This window comes from Hemiscyllium ocellatum, chromosome 19 (genome assembly GCF_020745735.1).
Source record: "Hemiscyllium ocellatum isolate sHemOce1 chromosome 19, sHemOce1.pat.X.cur, whole genome shotgun sequence".
Classification (NCBI taxonomy): domain Eukaryota; kingdom Metazoa; phylum Chordata; class Chondrichthyes; order Orectolobiformes; family Hemiscylliidae; genus Hemiscyllium; species Hemiscyllium ocellatum.
Window position 1 is genome coordinate 13,315,794 of NC_083419.1, and position 24,107 is coordinate 13,339,900.

At 44.7% G+C, this 24,107-nt stretch overlaps 1 protein-coding gene across 2 annotated transcripts in view; it reads right to left on the bottom strand.

Annotated features, from left to right (window-relative positions):
- The window catches only part of chst11 (carbohydrate (chondroitin 4) sulfotransferase 11), a 208,478-nt gene extending 190,057 nt beyond the window's left edge, over positions 1–18,421 (bottom strand). The window contains exon 1 of one of the 2 annotated variants that reach the window (XM_060839244.1): positions 18,258–18,421. In XM_060839244.1, the coding sequence (XP_060695227.1) occupies positions 18,258–18,360 (103 nt within the window). In that variant the 5' untranslated portion in view covers positions 18,361–18,421. Of the gene's footprint in view, positions 1–18,242 lie in introns of both variants that reach the window. The other variant, XM_060839243.1, reaches the window with a different exon arrangement.
- Between the last annotated feature and the right edge of the window lie 5,686 nt (positions 18,422–24,107).

A 24,107-nucleotide genomic window follows, 5' to 3' on the forward strand; every position in this document is an offset into this window, starting at 1 on the left:
CCCTCATGATTTTATTTTTTGTCCTATTGAAGGGAAGGGTGCTGGTCATGTTGTGACCCCATTTACATTTCCCAGCATGCAAAGTGGCCCATTTTCAGAAGTGTAGACTGTGGTCCCTCCATGGAGCCTTCCCAGACCAGGATGTCTTCCAGATTCAGTCAGGGCAGAGTTCAGATTGTGAATGAGTGGCCTCTACACATATTAACTTTTTGGATACTTTAATGACCTCTTTCAGAGGCCGACAAATTTACTGGACCTGATGGGTTGCACCCTAAGTTATTAAAGGAGGTAGTGCATGAACTGCTGGTAGTCTTCTATTGGCAGTGAGCACGCGAGCAATGTGCAGTCGTCATGGTGACCACAGGGTCTGCCCCAGCTCAATTTTAAATCTAAGCCGTTGAACACAAGGTGGCACATGCAGGTAATCAGGTAGTTGGAGCCATGGAGAGGTTGTCACGAGAGGGACATGACCTCGAAATCTATTTTCCGAGACGTCCTGGAAGCTGGGTCAATCGAAGCAAGGGAGAGTCAGAAATGCAATCCGTCTTAAAGATGAGAGAGTGCGAAAAGTTAAAGGATAACAAGTGAGTTTTTGTGACCTTGATCAATTGTGGGCGGCACGGTGGCACAGTGGTTAGCACTGCTGCCTCACAGCGCCTGTAGACCCGGGTTCAATTCCCGACTCAGGCGACTGACTGTGTGGAGTTTGCACGTTCTCCCCGTGTCTGCGTGGGTTTCCTCCGGGTGCTCTGGTTTCCTCCCACAGTCCAAAGATGTGCGGGTCAGGTGAATTGGCCAAGTTAAATTGCCCGTAGTGTTAGGTAAGGGGTAAATGTAGGGGTATGGGTGGGTTGCGCTTCGGTGGGTCGGTGTGGACTTATTGGGCCGAAGGGCCTGTTTCCACACTGTAAGTCTAATCTAATCTAATCTAAAAAAATTGGGTCAATGGGCCGAGGCATGGCAGATGGAGGTTAATTTGGATAAATGTGAGGTGTTGCATTTTGGTAAAACAAACAAGGACAAGATTTATACAATTAATGGTAGGGCCTTGGGTAATGCTGTAGAACAGAGAGACCTCAGGGTTCAGGTACATAATTCTTTGAAGCTTGTGTCACACATAGACAGGCTGGTTAAGAGGTTATTTAGCATGCTTGCCTGCATTGCTCAGACCTTTTGAGTGGGATGTCATGTTGAGATTGTACATTGGTGAGGCCTCTTCTGGAGTACTGTGTACAGTTCCAGTCGCCCTGCTATAGGAAGGATATTATTAAATTGGACATGGTTCAGAAAAGATTTGGCAGAACTGGAGGGTTTGAGTTATAAGGAGAGGCTGGATCAGCTGGGACTTTATTCATTGAAGTGTTAAATAGAATGCAACACATACCTGATGTGATATTATCATTCACTGATTCTCTGTAATTCCTAAAGTCTACATGGAGACAATGCATCAAATGCTAACTCTTCCTTTCCAAGGCAACATGTCTCGGTGACTTACGTTTCAATTACGTCACTGCTGTCATTCATTTTTAGTGTGATACAAATGAACAGAGGAACACGTGCTGTTTCTTTAGCAGCTTGTGGGACGCATATCAATCTGGAGACTGCACCATGTTTTTGATGAAGATTGCATTTGAAGGTCAGGCAGTTGTTCTTTCTATGCACACAACGAAAGCACCGAAAAACAGGGGGATGGTTCACATTGATATTACACCTTTCATGGTGGATGTCTCACAGCCACCGAAGGACAGTGCACTCACTCTCACAATGTAGGAAACACAACAGGCCACAGGTGCATACTGCAAGACCCCACAACAAGGAACATGATGATGGCCAGCTAATCTAACATTACTGGGGAACAAGCATTGCCCTCTATGCCAGGGAGAGCTCCTCAAATGTTGCCAGACATGTTCTTGGCTTTTAATTTCTGATTTCCAGCATTCACGGGTATTTTGCTGTTTTATCAGGGGTAATTCCACTGCTCCTCCTCAATACAATAGATCTCTTGTGTCCATTGTAACATCTGAATTGACAAGTGGGCGTTCTTGGCAGAAGAGAGTCTTAGTGAAAGCTAATGCAATACACAGGAGAGGCTTAAGCAAGACATCTCTAGAACCTCCAACACCCAGGTTCCAGTTCTAAGTGACCACAATGTCTACCCAAGAGGTCAGAGGAGACCTCATTTAACCTCCAACAGTGCAGCACTACATGAGAATGTCAGACTTGGCTTTTACACTGAGACTTGAACCCCAATATTTTGAAGCAACAATGCTCCTGCTTAAGGCACAGGTGACACAAGTTTTAAAATAGTCTATTCTTACAGAACCAAAACAGATATTTATGACAGTAAAAAAAGTACTGATATTCTAAATGCCTCTCAGACTTGTTGTTTGATCATTACATTCACTTCCGAAGTGAAATCTAGACCGCAAGTTACATTTCTTGAACTTTTCCTCACCTTGAGCTACAACTTCTCTAAGCCATGTTCTTCTCAAGAGCTGCAAATACACAACCTACACTCTGACTTCCCTGTGCTGACTGTACCATCTCTTCCTTTAAAATTGTTCACACCGTGAGGCCTAAAGCATGGTCTTCCAGACAGTTACCAGTCATGGGGGGAGTCGGAGGTGTCATGACAATGCTGCCGGCCTAGAGGCTCAGGTTAATGCGCTAGGCACGTAGATTCAAATCTCCACCACAGCAGCTGGTGGAATTTGAACTCAATTCATGAAATCTGGAATTATAAGTTGATTTCCACTGTGCAATCAAAATAAGTCCTGCCCTTTACAAGGGATATGTTCCCAGGACAGACTGCAGACACAGTACAAGTCACATGTGTAGGGTACATGCTCTTCTCCAGGAAGTATGTTTTCCCTTTTCATCATTCTTCCTTAAAACCATTGATAAGACAGTAGCCGCACAGTAATTAGGAGCGGATATGTAAATTCACAAAGGGCAGACACGTGAATGGTGAGACTTAGCATCATCATTGATTGAAAACTCCAACAGTACATGAGAATGTCGGATTTGTCTTTTACACTGAGACTTGAACCCCAATCTGGTTCACTGGTACATTTAGGGAAGGAAATCTGCCGTCCTTACCTGGTCTGGCCTATGTGTGACTCCAGACCCACAGTACCGTCAATGACATGGCCTAGCAAAGCCATCTCAGTTCAAGGGCAATGGGGAATGGACCACAAATGCTGGCCTTGCCACTGACACGCACATTCAATCAAAACCTTAAAGAAAACGTTCCTCCTTCAAACGCTCCAACTTTGGTGTGGAGCAACTATCCGCAAAACATTTGTTTCTGCAGAGGGAGGAGGGTGTCTGGAATTCGCTGCTTGAGTTGGGGGCAGAGGCAAGGACCCTAAACTGTCTTAAGAAGTACCTGGATCTGCACCTTCGGTGGTGTAAGCTGCAGGACTATGGGATTAGAAAGAGACTTTGGGTGTCTTTGTTTCAACACAAACCTAATTTTATCCCTCATTCTTGGGATGAAGGCGTCACTGTCTAGGCCAGCATTTATCAGCCCTCCACAACAGGCAGCTCAGGATCAATCACATTGCTGTGGGTCTGGAGTCACATGTAGACCTGACCAGACAAGAATGGCAGCTTCCTTCCCGAAAGAACATTAGTGAACCAGATGGGTTTTTCCTCACAATGGTTTCATGGTCATCATTAGAACCTTAATTCCAGAATTATATTGAATTCAAATTCCACTATCCGCCATGGCAGGTTTCGAAACCAGGTCCCCAGAACGTTACCTGGAACACCCCTGGATTAATAGCCCAGCAATAATACCACCAGGCCATAATCCCACCCCCAATGATACTCTTAGGTGCTGCATCATTTCTATGGTTACCATCAACGCATAATCTATCTCATCTTCCCTCGAGACTTATTCCATCCTCGATGATCACTGGAGGATGGGTGCCTTGACCTTTCAAAAGAAAAGCTCAAAAAGCTTGTGAAAGGTGGCAAAATCTAGAGACTGGAAATTCCCAACTCCTAACTGTGCTACTGTTTGTTGATGTGGAAATGACCAAGTTGAGTATACACTTTCAGTAGACCCCTCTGCTCTTGCGCGGAAGTCTTGGCGTAATGACAGCTTGATTTTAACAAAAGCCCCACATCCAGGGACTGAGCAGAGCAGTTTCCAAGAATAAACATTACATCAGTCCCCTCCAATGAAAACCCAGAACATGACCTTAAACACATAGGCGGCTAAATGAATGGCTCGATAGTGGAGGGCTGACTCACTGAAATGATTAGACAGTGGCTTGTAACCATGAAGGGTGGTGTGTTTATTCTTCTTTGCAATGAACAAGCTAAAGACTGTCTGAGCTGAGACGTCACTTTTTATTCGAAAATCTGTTGTATCACTTGGATGAATCTGCATTTGTACTTTTGCCCAAGATCTTGGATAAGGCAGGCATGACGTGGGAACACCAGGGTTAATCACATGAGAAAGAAAATGAATCTAACCTTCAGATACAAATGAAAATTTAAATGCAGGGGAACATAATTATTGGAATGTATACCCACTCTGATTTTCATTTAGCAGACGTGGAACAGGTTTTGCTTAGAATTGTTTTGCGCTGTATTTCAACTACAAACACAGAAATAAAATTCAGTTAGTTACAGATGAGAGCACACTTTCAGTAAATGCTGCTCTCTCTCTCTCTTCTTCCTTGACCTCAGAGGTCTGCCCTCTGAGACAGCCGCTCCGACCTGAACTGCTGATTAGCTCAGTAAACCCTATGAAGCTCCTAAGAAATTCTTTGTCGCAACAAGGCGACCTCTTGACCTGAGCAAGAAGGGAAAGAGAATGCCATCTGCCACTTCCAGTGATTTATGCCGGTGATCCGGCATTGGAGACAAGTCAGAGATTCCAACCAGCTTCCAGCAACTCAGCCAGAATTAAGCCCTATAATTTCCTCAAGCTGCAGCCTAGGACGTGATTCTTCGGAGACTCTCTACAATTTCCACTGGAAATCAAAGAGCTCTTGCTTCCTGATCCATCTGGTTAGTTTTAGTTCAATCACCGTTTAACATAAAACCATCAGAAATTGTCTAAAAATGGCTACAGAATGTCAGCGCCACTAAGGATTGTTTCTATTTCTGGAATAAAGGGAGGCCATTCAGCCTCTTTTGAAGGAGCTTTCTGATTGGTCCAGCTCCCCTCTGCAAACCCTCCACAGCCCTTCAAATTTTGCCTCTTCAAAACTGAACAAATTTCATTTTATTTTCACTTCCATTTTGTAAGTTATTATTGAACCCGCTTCCACCATTTTTTTGAAACAGTATATTCAACATCAGAAAAACTCACTGTTAATAAACGGGGCCAAGCCGTAGCCCAGTGTTCAGCACTGCTGCCTCACACCATTAGGGACCTGGGTTCGACTCCAGCTTTGGGTGACTGTGTTTGTGGGTTTCCTCCCATAATGCAAAGATGTGCAGGTTAAATGGATTGGCCATGGGAAATGCTGGGCTAAGGGGATGGAGTGGAGCTTTGTGGGATGCTCTTCAGAAGGTCAGTTTTGACTTGATGGACTGAATGGCCTGCTTCCACACTGTAGAGATGCCCTTTTGGATGTTTTGCCAAATACCGAATGTTTTGCCAAATACCGAATGGCACCTTTCTTACTGTATTGCAACCCTTCATAATTTTTAATTCAGTTGGTTTGTCACACTTCAGATGCTCAGAAGCCTTATTTGCAATGAACAATCTAAAGATTGTCTGAGCTGAGATGTCAGCTTTTCTTAATAAAACTTTATGTTATCTCGTGAATGTGACTGAAAAGAAGTTCTGGGATTTACATATTAATGAACCAAAACCTGCAGCCCATTCTAAAAGATAAAAGACTTAACAGCAATCCAGGTTTGTTCAATATATCATTTCATGACACTGTAATCTTTTGCTTTAAATTCTGTGTCTCATGGTCCTGTCCCACAGCCACCTGATGAAGGAGCAGTGCTCTGAAAGCTAGTGCTTCCAAATAAACCTGTTGGACTATAACCTGGTGTTGTATGATTTTTAACTTAATCTAAAGATCGTCAGTCTTTCTTGTGCTGAGAATCACTTATCACTGCACAGTACCAAGAATTTTTTTTTGTATTACAGAGGAGGTTTGAATTTAGCCCACCAATCAGGGAACATACAGCACGGGACTCAACACTGACGTTAGATCTACCCAGCTCCAGATTTACATCCCCATTTGGGCTGGGAGTTCCACCCAATCTCATGGGCTACTCACCCAGTGATTTAGGCTAAAATTGCTCCCAATTAAGTAGGCCGTGAAAATGTTGAAGAGAAGATTTTGTTTAATCTGTGGTCGGCACTGCATTACATAAACTCAGCCAAGACAGAAATGGAAGGAATGCTAAAGCTGGATTTCGTGCCTCTGGATGGGGCAATAAAGAGTTCCTGATGCCACATTTGTGACCCACTGATTGTAATTGTGAGTGCAGGCATTAGGTAAGGCCAGGATATCTCACCATCGAATTATCTTGTGCAGCACCCCCCCCCCCCCCCCCCCCCCCCCCCAAACCCCACCCCACTCTGCCCACGCGGCTTGTTTTCAGAGGTGAGGGCATAAAATACCAGGGATGCCTATCCCATTAGTTTTCCTCCCAACATGAAATGTCCTCTGCAATACAGCAAATGCCAAAACCGGTCACCCACATTTCGGTTTTTAATTAATAAATAGTGACCAAGGCAATTGCCTGGGTGTTGTCCGCCAGTATGATTGGCTGTGACAGACGGCCTCCCTCCTCCCTGCTTTCAGTCCAGGAGCTCCTGAGGCTGTAGCTGGAATTGTCTTCAGAGTGAGACTTCCACCTTTTGAGAGGGAGCCAGAATCCTGCTTCTCCCCTCACTTCCCCCTGTAGACAGAGCCCTGAGGTTGGAGCCTGTGACTCTTCCAGGTACGTCAGCACTTTCCTGTATGTCAAGAGGTGGTGATAATGTCACTGGGACTGACAATGCCGAACCCCAAGCTAATGTTCCAGAGACACCCATTCAAATCCCACTCTGGCAGATAGCGTCATAGAGATGTACAGCACAGAAACGGATCATTCAGTCCAACTAGTCCATGCCGACCATATATCCCAACCTAATCTAGTTCCATTTGCCAGCTCCATATATCATCTGAATCTTTCCTATTCATATATCCATCCAGATGTCTTTAAAATGTTGTAAATTGTACCAAACTCCACCACTTAGATTAAATTCCATGGAGTGGGGAAACAGGCCCTTCAGCCCAACAAGTCCACACCGACCCGCTGAAGAGTAACCCACCCAGTCCCATTTCCCTCTGGCTAATGCATCTAACTTATGGGCAATTTAGCATGGCCAATTCACCTGACTCGCACATCTTTGGACTGTGGGAGGAAACTGGAGCATCTGGAGGAAACCCACACAGACACGGGGAGAATGTGCAAACTCCACACAGACAGTCGCCCGAGGCTGGAATCAAACCTGGGACCCTGGTGCTGTGAGGCAGCAGTGCTAACCACTGAGCCACCGTGCCATAATCTGGCAGCTCATTCCATGGTGAAATTCAAGAAATGTCTGGAATTAAATGCAAGCCTAAAGATAACTATGTCAATTATTATTTTTAAAAAACCCACTTGGCTCACTAATGTCCTAAAGGGAAGGAAACCATCTTGACCCAATCTGGCTTACATGTGACTCCAGGTAGGAGAAAGTGAGGACTGCAGATGCTGGAGATCAGAGTCGAGAGTGTGGTGCTGGAAAAGCACAGTTGGTCAGGCAGCATCCAAGGGGCAGAAGAATCCTGATGAAAGGCTTATGCCTGAAACATCAACTCTCCTGCCCCTGGGATGCTGCCTGACCTGCTGTGCGTCTCCAGTACCACACTCTCGATTAACATGTGACTCCAGTCTCACAACAATGTAGTTGGTGCTTACTTGTCCTCTGGACAATTAGGGATGGGCGATAAATGTTGGTCCAGCCCATGACACTTTAACATCCCACAACAAATGAACATTGGGTGGCACGGTGGCGCAGTGGTTAGCACTGCTGCCTCACAGCGCCAGAGACCTGGGTTCAATTCCTGACTCAGGTGACTGACTTGTGGAGTTTGCACATTCTCCCCGTGTCTGCGTGGGTTTCCTCCGGGTGCTCCGGTTTCCTCCCACAGTCCAAAGATGTGCGGGTCAGGTGAATTGGCCGTGCTAAATTTCCCGTAGTGTTAGGTGTAGGGGTATGGGTGGGTTACGCTTCGGCGGGTCGGTGTGGACTTGTTGGGCTGAAGGGCCTGTTTCCACACTGTAAGTAATCTAATCTAATTTATCCAGTGTCCCCTTTTAGTGCATCTATGTTACTTTTATGGTAGCAGGCTCCAAATACTAACCAAAATAAAAACCAAAAGAACTGCGGATGCTGAAAATCAGAACCAAAAACTGAAAATTGCAAAAACAACACTGAGGAAGGGTCACTGCACTCGAAACATTAACTCTGATTTCTCTGCTGCCAGAACCTGCTGAGCTTTTCCAGCAATTTCTGGTTTTGTTTCCAAATTCTAACCATTCACTGAGTGAAGAGGTAAATCTTGAGGAGCTTTATCAATGACTGCCTCATAGTTACAGCTCCCTTGTTTTGGAATTGTCCACAAGTGGAAACATCTCTTTCTTATATCTAGCCCATTCATAACTTTACATCTCTATGTGGTTACCTCTCAGCGTTTTCTTTTCTGGAGTTGTTCCATCCTCTCAGAACTTAGTGTGATCATTCTTGCTGATCCTTTACAACATAACTTTATTTTCTTTTGGCTTGCACTGTGCCTGTAATTGCTGCTTTGGGTGGGACGCCTGCCCACGAGTTCTATCTTGTTTTCCATTCTGAACAGAGCACCAACTGCATACCTCAAGTTATTAAATTTTCTCTCTCTGGCGTGTGTAATTAGAATAAAAAAAGAGAGTCTGGCATTTATATAGCGCTTTTAATGGCCTCCAGGCACTCACAGCACTTAACATTCACTAAAGGGTTTTTGAAGTATTGTCACTGTTGTAATGTAGGAAATGTGGCAGCCAACATGTACACAATTATCCCAACAAACAGTAATTCAATAAATGACTAGATCACTTGTCTATAGTCTAGTGTGGGGGATAAATGTGGACTGAAACTCCAGGGTGCAAATCATCTCCTCATCTTCAAAATGCTGTTAGGGATCGCAACATTATTCAGAGAGAGCACAGAGCTCCAGGGTTTCACATCTCATCTAACAGGCACCTCCATCAATGCAGCAGTTCCACTTACATACTGTATATGCTGCTATGTAAGCCTTTGAAGACTAGCATTGCAAGCTGTATGATGTTAAAGGCAGTGAAGAAGACAAATGGTGTGTTGGCCTTCATAGTGAGAGTACAAGAGCCCCTGCTGCAATTGTACAGAGCCTTGGTGAGACTACATGTAGGGTACTGTGTACAATTCTGGTCTCCATATTTGAGGAAGGAAGGTCTGGCTACGGAGGGTGTGCAGTGATGATTTACCAGACCGATTCCTGGGATGGCACGACTGATGTACAAAGAGAAACTGGATTGATTCATTGAAGTTTAGAAGAATGAGAAGGGTTTTCATATAAACCTATAAAATTCTAACAGGGCTAGACAGGATAAATGCAGGAAGGATGTTCCTGATAACTGAGAGTCCAGGGGTCACAAATTAAGGATGCAGGATATGAACATATATTGTTTCTGAATTACAGCATCTGCGGTTGTACTGGTTTTTATTAAGGATGTAGGATAGAACATTTAGGATGAGATGAGGAGAAATGTATTCGCCCAGGGAGTGGTGAGCCTGTGGAATTTTCTGCCACAGTTGAGGCAAAATGTTTTCAAGGAGGGTTTAGGTATAATTCTAACATGGCCAACTGGTCAAAGGGTATGGAAAGAAGGTGGGGACAGGGTATTGAGTTGGATAATCAGCCACCATCATATTGAATGTTGAAGCAGGTTCTAAGGATCAAATTGTATAACCCTGTTCCTATTTTCTACATTTCTATCATATTAAAGGGTCATTACCACATAGAAAAGGACAATGTGGACACTATGTCCGTGGTGGTCATGGCCAGTCATCTCAGGATACTAATCAGACCAAAGTGGTTGTAAAATATTGTCCCATATTGCATCAAATAGCCAGATCTGCAGTCACTTCTCAACCTCACCCCGAGAGGCCTTGAGAAGTTTTGTCCACGGTACACACTAAGCTGCTGTGTTTTCCTCTGCTTCCTCACTGCTGGTGTATGCAGGTACAGCAAGCACAACCAAAGTTACGTGAAAGTAAAGTCACCCCCATTTCAGCAGCATCATGGATCCCAGAAGGCAGGAAGGAAAATAGAACATCCGGGGAAATTATTGCCCTCCCAACCCTCCCCACGCCCCACTACTTAGCATTCTGCCAGTTTTAAATGGACACAAAAAAATTCAATCTGTCTAATTTTATACAGCACCATAGCAGCTTTGTTGCAGCTCATCTCAAAGCACTCTCCCTATGAATCTGGAGGCTGTGGGTTCAAGCCTCACTCTGGGAATTGTGTATACAGACCAAGGCTAACAAAGCAAGAGAGTGTTGCAGGAGAACTGTACTATCAAAGCTGCTGTCTTTTCAATTAAATGCCAAACTGAGTTCTTGGTGCCCTCTCCGATAGACAATTAGGGATCAGCAATAAACATCAGTGGGATTCACATCAACTGAATGAAGTTTTTTAAAACTCCCAGGCACCACTTTGAAGAAGTACTATCTGTGGTGTCCTTTCCAATATTTATTCCTTAATTAATCTGACAAGAGCAGATGAGCTACAGCTTATCACATTGCTGCTTGTGGGAGCTCTCTGTGTGCTGTCTGTCCTATAGTATAATGTTGGCTGTTGTGTAATTTAAAACATTGATGGTCATGGAAAACAACTAGATCTAAGGAAGTTCTTTCCCTTTCATATGGGCTTACCTCATGGCACTTTCCTGTGCTCCTAAAGGTGAGTGTACTGCTGGCAATATCAAATGCCTCCTAATTATGACAGTGCAAATCGGAATCTTCTCTCTGAAAAAGTGAAGGCTGTGTGGTGATCTGATAAAGGTTTTTAAAATTAAGTGACTACTACAGAAGCCCAAAAAACCCATGAAGGAACTACACATCAAAACCTATTGTGTCTGCACCAACTCTCCAAATCAGTAATTCACTTAGCGGCATTCTCTATAACCCTGCACAGTCTTCTGTTTCAGATTGAGTCTAATTCTATTTTGAATGCTTCAGTTAAACTGGTCTCCAGATCCTCACAACTCCCTGAGTGAAAAGGCTTTACCTCGTGTCACTTTGGTCTCTTCTACCAATTATTTTTAATCAGTTCCTGATCATCCCTTCTGACATGGTCAGAGCTTCTCCCCACCTCCTCTGTCCAGACTCTCAGGATTTTGAATACTTCAACCGAGCACACTCAGGCATTGCTGCCTCACAGTGCCATGGTCCCGGGTTCGATTCCAGCCTCGGGCAACTGTCCGTGTGGAGTTTGCACATTCTCCTTGTGTCTACGTGGGTTTCCTCCGGGTGCTCCGGTTTCCTCCCACAATCCAAAAATGTGCGGGTTAGGTGAATTGGCCATGCTAAATTGCCCGTAGTGTTCATGAATGTGTATGTTAGGTGCATTAGTCAGGGGTAAATGTAGTGTAGGGGAAAGTTAGGACTGCAGGTGCTGGAGATCAGAGCTGAAAATGTGTTGCTGGAAAAGTGCAGCAGGTCAGACAGCATCCAAGGAGCAGGAGAATCGATGTTTCCCACATGAGCCCTTCTTCAGGAATGACTGAAGAAGGGCTCATGCCCGAAACGTCGATTCTCCTGCTCCTTGGATGCTGCCTGACCTAAATGTAGTGTAGTAGGTGAATGGGTTTGGGTGGGATATTCTTTAGAGGGTTGGTGTGGACTTGTTGGGCTGAAGGGCCTGTTTCGACACTGTAGGGATTCTGTGATCTATGATCAAATCTCCTCTCAGCCTTCTTTGCTCCATAGAAAACAGCCTTAACCTCTACAATCTATTTTCATAACCGAAGTATCTCCCACCTGTAAGTTCTCACGGAAGAGCTGAAATCTAGGGGTAAGGTGAGAGAGACTGCCTTCAACATCAGGGTATTATTTGACCAAGGGTAGCATCAAGGAACTTAGCCAAACCAGAGTCAACAAAAACCCCGATGGAAAACTCAAAGGAAGATGGTTGTGGCTGTTGGAGGTCTTTCATCTCAAGTTTCAGAATATCGCTGCAGGCGTTCCTCGGGATCCTATTCCCAAACAGCTTCAGCTGCTGCATTAATGACCTTTGTCCCATTGTAAGGTCAGAAGTGGGGATGATCACTGATGATTGTGCAATGTTCAACATCATTCATGACTCCTGAAGAAGACCGTGCCTATACACGGTTAAGACCTGGGCAACATCCACTCGTAGGCTAATAAGTGGAAATTAACATTTGCATCACACAAGAGAGATGCTAATCTGTAAAAGAAGCCGTGGTACCGGGAAAGAAGAGGTGGGATTTTGTGCCTACTGTGCTGAGTGACATTTTATCCTCAGCCAACATCAATAGTGATGAGAGTCACTAGATTTGAAGCTGATGAAGCACAGCAGGTCAAGACAGCATCTGAGGAGCTGGAAGGTCAATGTTACAGACCAGAAACGTTGATATTCCTGCTCCTCAGATGCTGTCTGATCTGTTGTGCCTTACTACCTTCACTTCTACTGACTCTGGCTTCCAGCATCTGCAGTCTTTACTGTCTCCAAATCAACACTGACTAGCTAGTCATCATCATAGTTGTGCACATGGAATCTTTCTGTGCATGCAATTGCCCTATCCTGTTTCCTAAACTGCAACAGCAAGTAGATTTCCAAACAATTTCATTGGTCGCAAAGTGTTTTGGGGTGTGCAGAGGCTATGAAAAGCACTATATAAATGAAATTGTTCTTTTGAAGGCAATATCATTTTTTTCTGCAACAGGCCAGTAAACACAATCTGAACACAAATCACTTTGTATTCCGAGGCTAAAGGCAGCTCCAGAGAATGTGCGATGACCTCTACTGTAGGTCAGAGAGGCAGAGAGCCCTCTCCCCACACATATCTGGAATGCAAAGAATTGAAGAGAAGACAGATTGCCTTATTGCAGATTGCGGGGCAGCATGCCACATATGTAGCTCACTGTTTGTCCTGCTGTCTGGACACTGGCAATGGAATTAAGTCTGTATTCCTGTGAACTGTTCGACTCACAGCACAACGAGAAATTCTGTCTGAGCGAGTTATTTGAATTATTCCCTTCTTCCAGCAGCTCAGTGCTGGGACCCTACAGCCAAGTGTGAAGCAGGAGCGCATCTGTGATTAATGATCAAACGACCTGAAGGAGTTGGACTCATCGCTCAGCTCTCTCCTAAATTGTCAGAGACGCGAGCAATACTAACAAGAAACAAGTACACTGCCACCCAAGCCACTTAAAAGGTTAACTCCTTCTGGTGCTATGATATACTTACGGCATGGCTGATATATATTTGATTCCCCTTGTTGCTGCCCAGAAATGAAAGGCCAGAATTTTCAGAAACTTCTTCTGTGGAAACAAATTGATTTCAAAAACCAATTTCGATATTAATGACACCGACCCAGCGTTTATTTAATTGAAACCAGCTGTCTCTTGGAACAATGCTCAATGTCCTGTTGCAGAGCTCAAGTTCTCGCAGCTCATCAATATTAGATGCAAGGACAATGCAAAATGAATGTGGTTTCTATTTCCTCTCTCTGCTCAGATTCCTTGAGTTTCACCAATATTTAAGCACATTGTTTCGACAGTAACATTTGCCAGGATTTAAGTCCTCAGCCCAGCCCAGAAGGAATTTCAGTGATCACATTCAGAAAGGAATGTTCCGGGGACCTGGGTTTGTCCCTCCGCAGCAGATGGTGGAATTTGAATTCAATTTTTTAAAATCTGGAAGTCAGATGACCATGAACCTACTGTTGATTGATGGGAAAACCCATCTGGTTCACTAATGTCCTTTAGGGAAGGAAACTGCCATCCTTACATGGTCTGGCCTAATGTGACTCCAGACCCACAGTAAATATGGTTGACTCTTAACTGCCCACTGGGCAATTTGGGATGGGCAATAAATGCTGGCTTAGCCAGCAACGCTGTCATCTGTGAATGAATATTTTTTAAGAAGTCAGTAGGGGCATGATGGACTAAATGATCCCCTACACTCTGAAAAGGTCTTTCTTGTATCGCAGCACGCGAACACACACACACACACACACACACACACACACACACACACACACACACACACACACACACACACACACACACACTCTCTCTCTCTCTCTCTCTCTCTCTCTCTCTCTGGACTGGAATCTCCCACCTACAGCACATTTGTGATGGGAAAGTGGGCAATTGAATTGGCGCCAATGGTCAAAATGATCTTGTCCAGCCTTAGACTTGCCGTAATATCATAACTGAGGAAAATCCCAATTTACCCACAACAGTCAAAAGGAGGTAAGATGACTAATTTCTGAATGGGGAAACTCAAACCATAACGGGAAGTTTTTCCAGACAAATAACTTGCTCATTGTTCACCAATCAGACTACATACTCAACATTCTATATCAACACTAAATAGACCAATGTAAACAGCTTCCAGCGATAGCAGGATAAAAGTTAAACTAATAGTGTTGTACAGGATTACAAGTTCATTATAGTTGATGCTTATGAAAACACACATGTTTCCATCTGCTCTCAAAACTATGAGGTCAGTCTGATTATAATCTATGTACAGGTTAGAAACCAACTAAGCAGAAACACAATTAAAATTTCTCTTGTCATGTAGGATCATATTGCAAGAATGCACTTTTTAACAGACTGCTTATTACAACAAGTTTAACAAAATTGACACTTATGAAAACACAGCTTGTCCATATGTGTCTTTGGGAGAGCTTTACTGCTTTAAATTGAGGATCTTAAGCACAATGTAAACTTCAGCAGCTGCATGTTTCGAGACAAGCAATTAAGATGGAAATTGTTACGTTATAGCCCCCTGACCTCCCTGATATTCTGACTCTGCTCACTTGTGGATCAAATCCACCCCTCATCCCCATCGTGAGAGCTGATCCCATGCAAAAAAATCCCCTCTGCTACTCTACATCTTGTTCCACCTTTAAGACTGACATCTTGAACAAATCTTTCCTTATTTCAGTCAGTGTCCATTTTCTCCCCATGTCACTAGGCAGCAGTTCACGGTTTTTAAATGCCTGCGTGATATGAACTCAGGGTGTTACTCCTGTTGAGGAGCCTTGTTTATTCCGCATCACACAGCCCTCATTCTCTGAAGGGTACACCAGATGCAGTACTGAGGGAGTGCTCCATTGGCAGAGGTGCTGTCTTTTGATCAGACATTAAAGGAGACCTGTCTGCCCTCTCCGGTGGATTTACACCAGGATTTTGAGAAAGAGTGAATCACATCTTGTCCAGCATCCCGTCAGCAGAGTTAATGAAAACAAACAACCTGGTCACTGTCAGATCACTGCTTGTCTGAAAATGTTATGTTCAAGGTGCTGCATTTTCACGACAACTCTTCAAAAAGTACTTTGTTGGTCGGATGAGAACTTACTGAGGGTGTGAAAGGTGCTATCAAAATGCAGCTCCTTCTTTAATTTTCTTTTCCTTTTGAGAGCATTGATTAAGCAGAGTGGAACACCAGATCTTGAATGGCTGTTAATGTTTGAGTGGACCTGCCCTCCAGCTCTCACCACTCATACATAACTGAAGAGACGGCCCTTGACTGAGTCTTAATGAAAAGGCAGTCTGATTTCTCTTTACCTGTTGCCCAGATTTCATTTTGGATCAAGCAGCACAAGATCATAAACAGGAAAATAGCTTCCTAACCTGTTCAATCAATAAAATAAATCACTGTGTATGTCTGCTTTTCCTTTAAAATCAGTCATTGGAAGTTACAGCTCAAAATTAAAATAGACCACGCTAGGGAAACCCAGCAGTCTTTGTAGCAAATGTGGAGGGAGAAACATAGTTAATATTTAGAGTTTGACATGTTTCGGCTTCAACTCAAAATATTAGCCCTATTTCTGTCTCCACAGATGCCGCCAGATCTGCTGAGCTTCTCCAGCACTTCTTGTTTTTATTTCAGAGCTCCAGCATCCACAGTATTTTGTGTTTATCAGAAAAATACGTCTCAACATAAATTTATCACTTGATGAAAATCTTTAAAAGGTACTATAGTTTAGGAAGGAATTAAAGGGCAGTTCTTATGAACAATGACTTCACCCCAAGCAAAGCTATTCTAGGAGTCATCTGTTCCTATGTAAAAAAGCAGAAGACTTGTGCTTCCCCTGCACGCTGTGTCATCACTCCCAAGTGTCCAATCCATTTCCCCTGGGCCATATCATCATAGACAAATAGCTGAGGAATATTTAATACCTGCAACTTCCATCACCCCCATGTCAAAATCTAAAGGAGTCAAATGTTCTTTTTCCTGTTCAAATCCCTTCATGGTCCTTATCTCCTTATCTCTGTGATCTCATTCAGTCTGCACTGCTGGTATGGTGACTCAGTGGTTAGCACTGCTGCCTCACAGCTCCAGGGACCTGGGTTCAATTCCACCCTTGGGTGGTTGCCTGCGTGGAGTTTGCATATTCTCCCTGTGTCTGAGTGAGTTTCCTCTGGGTGCTCCTGTTTCCTCTCATGGTCCCGGGATGTGCAGGTCAGGTGGATTGGCCTTGTTAAATTGCCCAGAGTGTCCCAAGATGTGCAAGATAGATGGATTAGCCCTGGGAAATACAGGACTGGGTGGGATGGTCTTCAGAGCAGTTGGTGTGGGCTGAATGGCCTGCTTTCACACTGTAGGGATTCTATGTAAAGCTCTGAGACCTCTATGTGGCCTCCTATGAAATCCAAACCCCCCACCCCCCACCCTGCATCTCTTTGTCCTACTCTATTGTCTGTCTCTACATCCATCTAGACCCTGAGCAGTAAAATCCCTACCCTCCTATCCTGGTCACTTGTCTCTCCCTGAAGACACACATTATAGCTGACAACTTTGCAGAGTCGTTTAAAATTAGCCACCACAAAACAGTTGACTATCGGTTTCAAGTTCTGTCCAAGGACACAAGGGGTTAATGACCAACACTTCTTGAATGGGAGAACAGATTAAAACATAAAGTATTAGCCAACTGCACTAACAGCTTCTACATATTGTAGACTGCGCTGCTGTTTTCTTGACTCATGTAAAATGCACCCTGGCATAAGACAAGGAGATCTCAGCTAACCTTCCAGAGCCAGCTCTCTCGAACTCCCTGTTACTCCTGGGCAGTCTGTGCAGGGTATAAAATATTGCCAGGTCTGGGAACAGTCAATGAGCAGAAGCTGTTAACTCTGTCCACGGATGCTGTCAGACCCGCTTCAGCATTTCCAGCACTTTCTATTCACACATCAGACAGCAGTGACCCCTAACTACCCCTGACTTACGGTGCCCTGCGGAGGTGCTTTGTACTGAGGGGGTCCTCCTGCCTATTCTCAGCTGCTTCCCTCAGTTTCATGGGAGAACAGGGAAACCCCAGGTTAAAACAAACTGCTGCCTCCGAAGGAAATAAAACATCCATTCGCCAAGGGGAAAAAGTGACTGGACTTGCAGCTAAACAAGCGTTCTCTGAAAACTTTGGAACACACAGATACAAATTCGCACAAAGAGAAAGATTGCAGTGTTCTGGCGACAGTAAGAGGTGTTGCTTGCTTTTTTTGTTGGGGGGGGGGGGGGGGGCGGGAGAGAAAAAGGAGTTGACAACAGAGAGGGACAATGATAGCCAGGCAATCAACTTCATGCTCAGCGCTTGTCAACTCAGACACAGAGTGACCCTCTCTTGTTAGCGAGAGATTAAAGCATTTCTACAGACAATTAACCGAGAAGGGTCAGTCCCTCTCAGACATGCCTCCAGTGTGGTCACCTCCACATTGTAAAATAGGAAAGGGGGGCGAGCTTTTCCCCTTCTTGCTACAACACAATCCCCCACCAACCCTTCCTCACCCCCCCCCCCCCCCCACTTCCCCATGTCAAGGGCTGGGAGAGAGGCAAAAAGGCACTGTCACTGGAGAAACCCCTTTTGTTTCAGAGACAAGAGAGGGAGAGAGGGAGGAAAGGGTTGAGGCAGCTGCAAAAGGGGAAGACACACAACGGAGTAGCAACGTGACCTACCTGGGTGTAACATACTTTGGAAATAAAAGATGACCAGGGCGAAGGAGCCAAGACAAGTGACCAGCACCATGCGGCATTTCCTACTCATCCTCAGGATATCAGGGAGAGCCTGTTTCATGGCTGGGCTAGTGGATGGAGATGCTGATGCTGGGAGCCCGCTGTTTTCTCTCTCTCTCTCTCTCTCTGTATGTGTGTGTGTTGTGTCTGAGTCAGTCCAGAGGCAGCTGCAGACACCGGCAGCCCTTTACCATCCTCCTTTCCCGTTCCCCCTCCCCTCTCAGCGCTCCGGGCAGTGCCAGCCTCTCTCAGCACTGGGGCGGTCCCTCCTGCCTGCCTGCCTGCCTGCCTCGCTGGCAGTACAGCACCCAGCTCGGTCCTAGCGCTCCCTACCGCCCTCTCCACCACTCAACGGCTTAGCCCAGAGCAAAACACAAAACCAATCCGGCTGCAGCAAACCTCACTTCCCAATCTTCCTGATCCGAGCAAAAACGAAAGTTTCAGCTTCAAGGGCTGCTGATACCGTGCTGCCTTCTATTTCTGGGGAAAAAAAAATAAATTCTGTTCCCTCACTCCACATGAAATCAACACGCTCACCTGCTCATTTGTATTTGATTTGGAGATGCTGGTGATGGACTGGGGTGTACAAAGTTAAAAACTCACACAACACCAGGCTATACTCCAACAGGTTTAAAACCAAAAGAGAACATAGAACATAGAACATAGAAGGATACAGCGCAGTACAGGCCCTTCGGCCCTCGATGTTGCACCGACCGAGTCCTACCTAACCTATACTAGCCCAATAACTTCCAAATGCCTATCCAATGCCCGCTTAAATGAACATAAAGAAGGAGAGTTCACCACTGATACGGGCAGGGCATTCCATGAACTCACAACCCGCTGTGTGAAGAATCTACCCCTAACATCTGTCCTATACCTACCACCCCTTAATTTAAAGCTATGTCCCCTAGTAACACCTGACTCCATTAGCGGTAAAAGGTTCTTAGTATCTACCCTATCTAAACCCCTAATCATCTTATACACTTCTATCAGATCTCCCCTAAACCTTCTCTTCTCCAATGAGAACAGCCCCAAGTGCCTCAGCCTTTCCTCATAAGATTTTCCTACCATTCCAGGCAACATCCTGGTAAACCTCCTCTGCACTCGTTCTAAAGCTTCCACATCCTTCCTATAGTATGGCGACCAAAACTGCACACAATACTCCAGATGAGGCCTCACCAGAGTCTTATACAACTGCAACATGACCTCAGGACTCCGGAACTCAATTCCTCTGCCAATAAAGCCCAGTACACCATATGCCTTCCTCACAGCACTATTTACCTGGGTGGCAACTTTCAGAGATCTGTGTACATAGACACCAAGATCCCTCTGCTCATCCACACTACCAAGTAGAAAATGCTGGAAAATCTCAGCAGGTCTGGCAGCATCTGTAACGAGAGAAAAGAGCTGACGTTTCCAGTCAAAGCTTTGACAAAGGGCCAGTGAGACTGGAAACATCAGCTCTTTTCTCTCCTTACAGATGCTGCCAGTCCTGCTGAGGTTTTCCAGCATTTTCTCTTTTGATTTACAGGGTAGACCATTTAGGACAGAGATGAGGAGAAACTTCTTCACCCAGAGAGTGGTGGCTGTGTGGAATGCTCTGCCCCAGAGGGCAGTGGAGGCCCAGTCTCTGGATCCATTTAAGAAAGAGTTGGATAGAGCTCTCAAAGATAGTGGAATCAAGGGTTATGGAGATAAGGCAGGACGCGGATACTGATTAGGAATGATCAGCCATGATCATATTGAATGGCGGTGCAGGCTCGAAGGGCTGAATGGCCTACTCCTGTACCTATTGTCTATTGTCTATTGATTTCAGATTCCAGCATCCGTAGTAATTTGCTTTTCTCCAACAGGTTTATTTGGAAGCACTAGCTTTCAGAGCACTGCTCCTTCATCAGGTGGTTGTGGAGTATACAATTATAAGACAAAACTTTTGCCATAAAGTCTGTGTTTTACAATCCTATTCTCCACAACCACCTGATGAAGGAGCAACGCTCTGAAAGCTAGTGCTTCCAATTAAACCTGTTGGACTCTAACCTGGTGTTGTGTGATTTTTAATGTCATTTTTATTGGGTGTGCGTGGTGGGCAAGTTCAGAAGTCAGGGAGAAAGTGAGGTCTGCAGATGCTGGAGATCAGAGCTGAAAATGTGTTGCTGGAAAAGCACAGCAGGTCAGGCAGCATCCAAGGAACAGGAAATTCGACGTTTCAGGCATAAGCCCTTCATCAGGATTCCTGATGAAGGGCTTTTGCCCGAAACATCGAATTTCCTGTTCCTTGGATGCTGCCTGACCTGCTGTGCTTTTCCAGCAACACATTTTCAAGTTCAGAAGTTACACAACACCAGGTTATGGTCCCCTTCATCAGGGGACTAAGGAGCAGTGCTCCGAAAGCTTGTGATTTTAAATAAACCTCTGAACTCTAACCTGGTGCCATGAAATTTCTGACTTTGATTGAGTACATTGTGGGTGCTGAGATTTAAAAGGATTTTGAGGTGTTCCAAGTCATGTGATGGAGGTGCCAGTGTTGGACTGGAGTGGACAAGGTCAGAAGTCACATGACACCAGGTTATAATCCAACAGGTTTATTTGAAATCACAAGGTCTCAGAGCGCAATTTCAAACAAACCTGTTGGGCTCTAGCCTGGTGTGGTGTCACTCTGAACTTACTCTCATTTTAGGGATGGGAGCTTGCTGTGTGTGATTTGACAGACTTGTTTCCAACATCACCTATGCTTCAATAGGGCCCAATTGGTTCTGGGAAGGCCTGGCTGTCGTGAAGGGTGCCACACAAATGCGGGAAATTGTTGCAAAATCTCAGCAGGTCTGGCAACATCTGTGGAGAGAAATCAAAAGTTAACGTTTCGGGTCGAGGGAACTGAGGGAGGGACACTCGACTGGAAATGTTTATTTTGACATCTCTCCGCAGATGCTGACAGACCTGCTGAGATTTTTCAGCAATTTTGGTGTTGTTTCTGACTTACAGCATCTGCAGCTCTTTCGGGTTTTTTTTACATAAATGCAAGTTTGCCTTTTATTCAGTGTTAGGTGTTAAAGGGCTTTCTCACCATGTTACTTTGGAAAATTCAGGAATTTGGTACTTTTGTGGATAACTAATAGGACCAGTACTTCACAAATTATTTCTCAATGCGACCCCATGTGAATGATCCATGTTTGGTGTGGCCCTGGATTTGGGAGATAACAACATTGTTACGTGGGGCTGGGGAACTCGATAACTAGCCAAAAGTTCCAAATTCCTGAAATCTGTGGAAACAATATTTCAATCAGCAAGTGAGTCTTTGGAACGGTCTCAATTAAGTGACAGTGGAAACAATTCCTATTGATAGCAGCACCTTCAACATCCACCCCCTCCATCACTGACGCTCACCAACTGCTGTGTGTACCATCTACAAGATGCACTACAGAAATTCACCAAGGCTCCTTAGACAGCACCTTCCTAACCCATGATTTGAGGTAAATTGACTTGTAGGAGGACTAGGGCAGCATATCGAGGTCAGGGGCTTGGAAAATGCTGCCTAAAGAACCCTGTTCAGTTGCTGAACTGTGTTTAGCAAACACTGCTGCCAATGTGCATTGGGGATGGAAGGAGTGAAGATTCCAGGTGATGGTATTTTTATGAAGTAGGGTTGGATAGGCCAGTTATTATTCACTGGAGTACAGAAGACTAAGAGGCAACTTGACTAGGCATACCTGGTGGGGTCTTGACAAGATCAGCGTGGAAAGGATGTTACCTCTCGTGGGAGAATCTAGAACCAGTGGTAACTTTTAATGAAGCAGTGGATAAATTCATGATTATCCATCTTAGCTATCATCTTATTGAACAGCACAGCAACCTCAAGGGGCCAAATGGCCGACTGCTGCACTTCAAGCCACACACACTGTCAGACTTGGACATAGATCACCATTCTTTCATAGTCAATGGGTCAAACTCCTGGTGCTCCCTTACTCAAAGCACTGAGGGGGTCCCTACAACACATGGACCACAACAATTCAAGAAAGCATGAGAATGTGGGGACTCCAGATGCTGGAGATCAGAGTCGAGAGTGTGTTGCTGGAAAAACACAGCAGGCCAGGCAGTATCCGAGGAGCAGGAGAATTGACATTTCGGGCATAAGCCTTTCATCAGGACTTCAAGAAAGCAGTTTACCTGCAACTCCTCAAGGGTATGATGGATGGACAATAAACATTGAGTTAACCAGCGATGCCCACATCTCATAAACGAATAAACAAAAAACATTTGAATGCAAACGTAGATAAGAGATATATCAGAAAATAACCTTTTGGGACAGTGTTCCTGAATCATTTGAGACATGACATGTGGTAAACCCAGCAATGGGAGGAACAAGTCACTTTGGGAGCTGTGATTTTCCAAAACTCTGCATTTCTGGGAGTTTTCATTCTGTCACTTCTTGGTTTTTGTGGTGACTAATTGTTAGAAATTGACAGTTCTCACAGGTCACCAACTCTGCTTGCATTGTGTGTGTGACTGTCAGCATGACAGAGGGACTAACCACAACCTCGGAATCATTTATTTTTAACATGTAGGGTTTCCGAAGTTCACACTGTCACCTCATGACACTCCAGAATGATTGGAGATGGGGCTGCGACAGTATTGACACAATCTATTCCATCATTGAAGCTCATTTGACATTGACAATAGAGCCATACTCTTTCATGATTAACACTTAGTTGAAACCATTCCCATTTCCCCCCTCCCCACCTCCCCCAAAACCCCCCACCCCCACCCATTACCCCAGCACACACACACACAAAGTCGACAAATTCTGCCATATAGAGAGCCCACCTATTGCAACACAAAGAAATCAAGCTCCAAACTGTGTCCAGTTCTGGTTATCCCATTATACGAAGGATATTATTAAGCCACACAGGGTTCAGAAGACACTTACCAGAATGTTTCCAGAAATGCAGGGTTTGAGAGAGACAGGATAGGCTGGGACTTCTAACACTGGAGCGTGGGAGGCAGAGGGGTGACCTTATGGAGGTTTATAAAATAATGAGATGTATAGAGTGAATCCTTAGAAGAGTATAAAAGCAGTAGGCGTATACTTAAGAGGGAAATCATGAGGGCAAGAGATAGCTTTGGCAAATAGAATTAAGGAGAATCCAAAGGGTTTTTACAAATATATTAAGGACAAAAGGATAACTAGGGAGAAAATAGGACCCCTCAAAGATCAGCAAGGCGGCCTTTGTGTGGAGCCACAGAAAATGGAGGAGATACTAAACAATTTTTTTGCATCAGTATTTAATGTGGAAAAGGATATGGAAGATATAGACTATAGGGAAATAGATGGTGACACCTTGCAAAATGTCCAAATTACAGAGGAGGAAGTGCTGGATGTCTTGAAATGGGTAAAGGTGGATAAATCCCCAGGACCTGATCAGGTGTACCCGAGAACTCTGTGGGAAGCTAGAGAAGTGATTGCTGGGCCTCTCGCTGAGATATTTGTATCATCGATAGTCACAGGTGAGGTGCCAGAAGACTGGAGGTTGGCTAACGTGGTGCCACTGTTTAAGAAAGGTGGTAAGGACAAGCCAGGGAACTATAGACCGGTGAGCCTGACCTCGGTGGTGGGCAAGGTGTTGGAGGGAATTCTGAGGGACAGGATGTATATGTACTTGGAAAGGCAAGGACTGATTAGGGATAGTCAACATGGCTTTGTATATGGGAAATCATGTCTCACAAACTTGATTGAGTTTTTTGAGGAAGTAACAAAGAGGATTGATGAGGGCAGAGCAGTCGATGTGATCTATATGGACTTCAGTAAGGTGT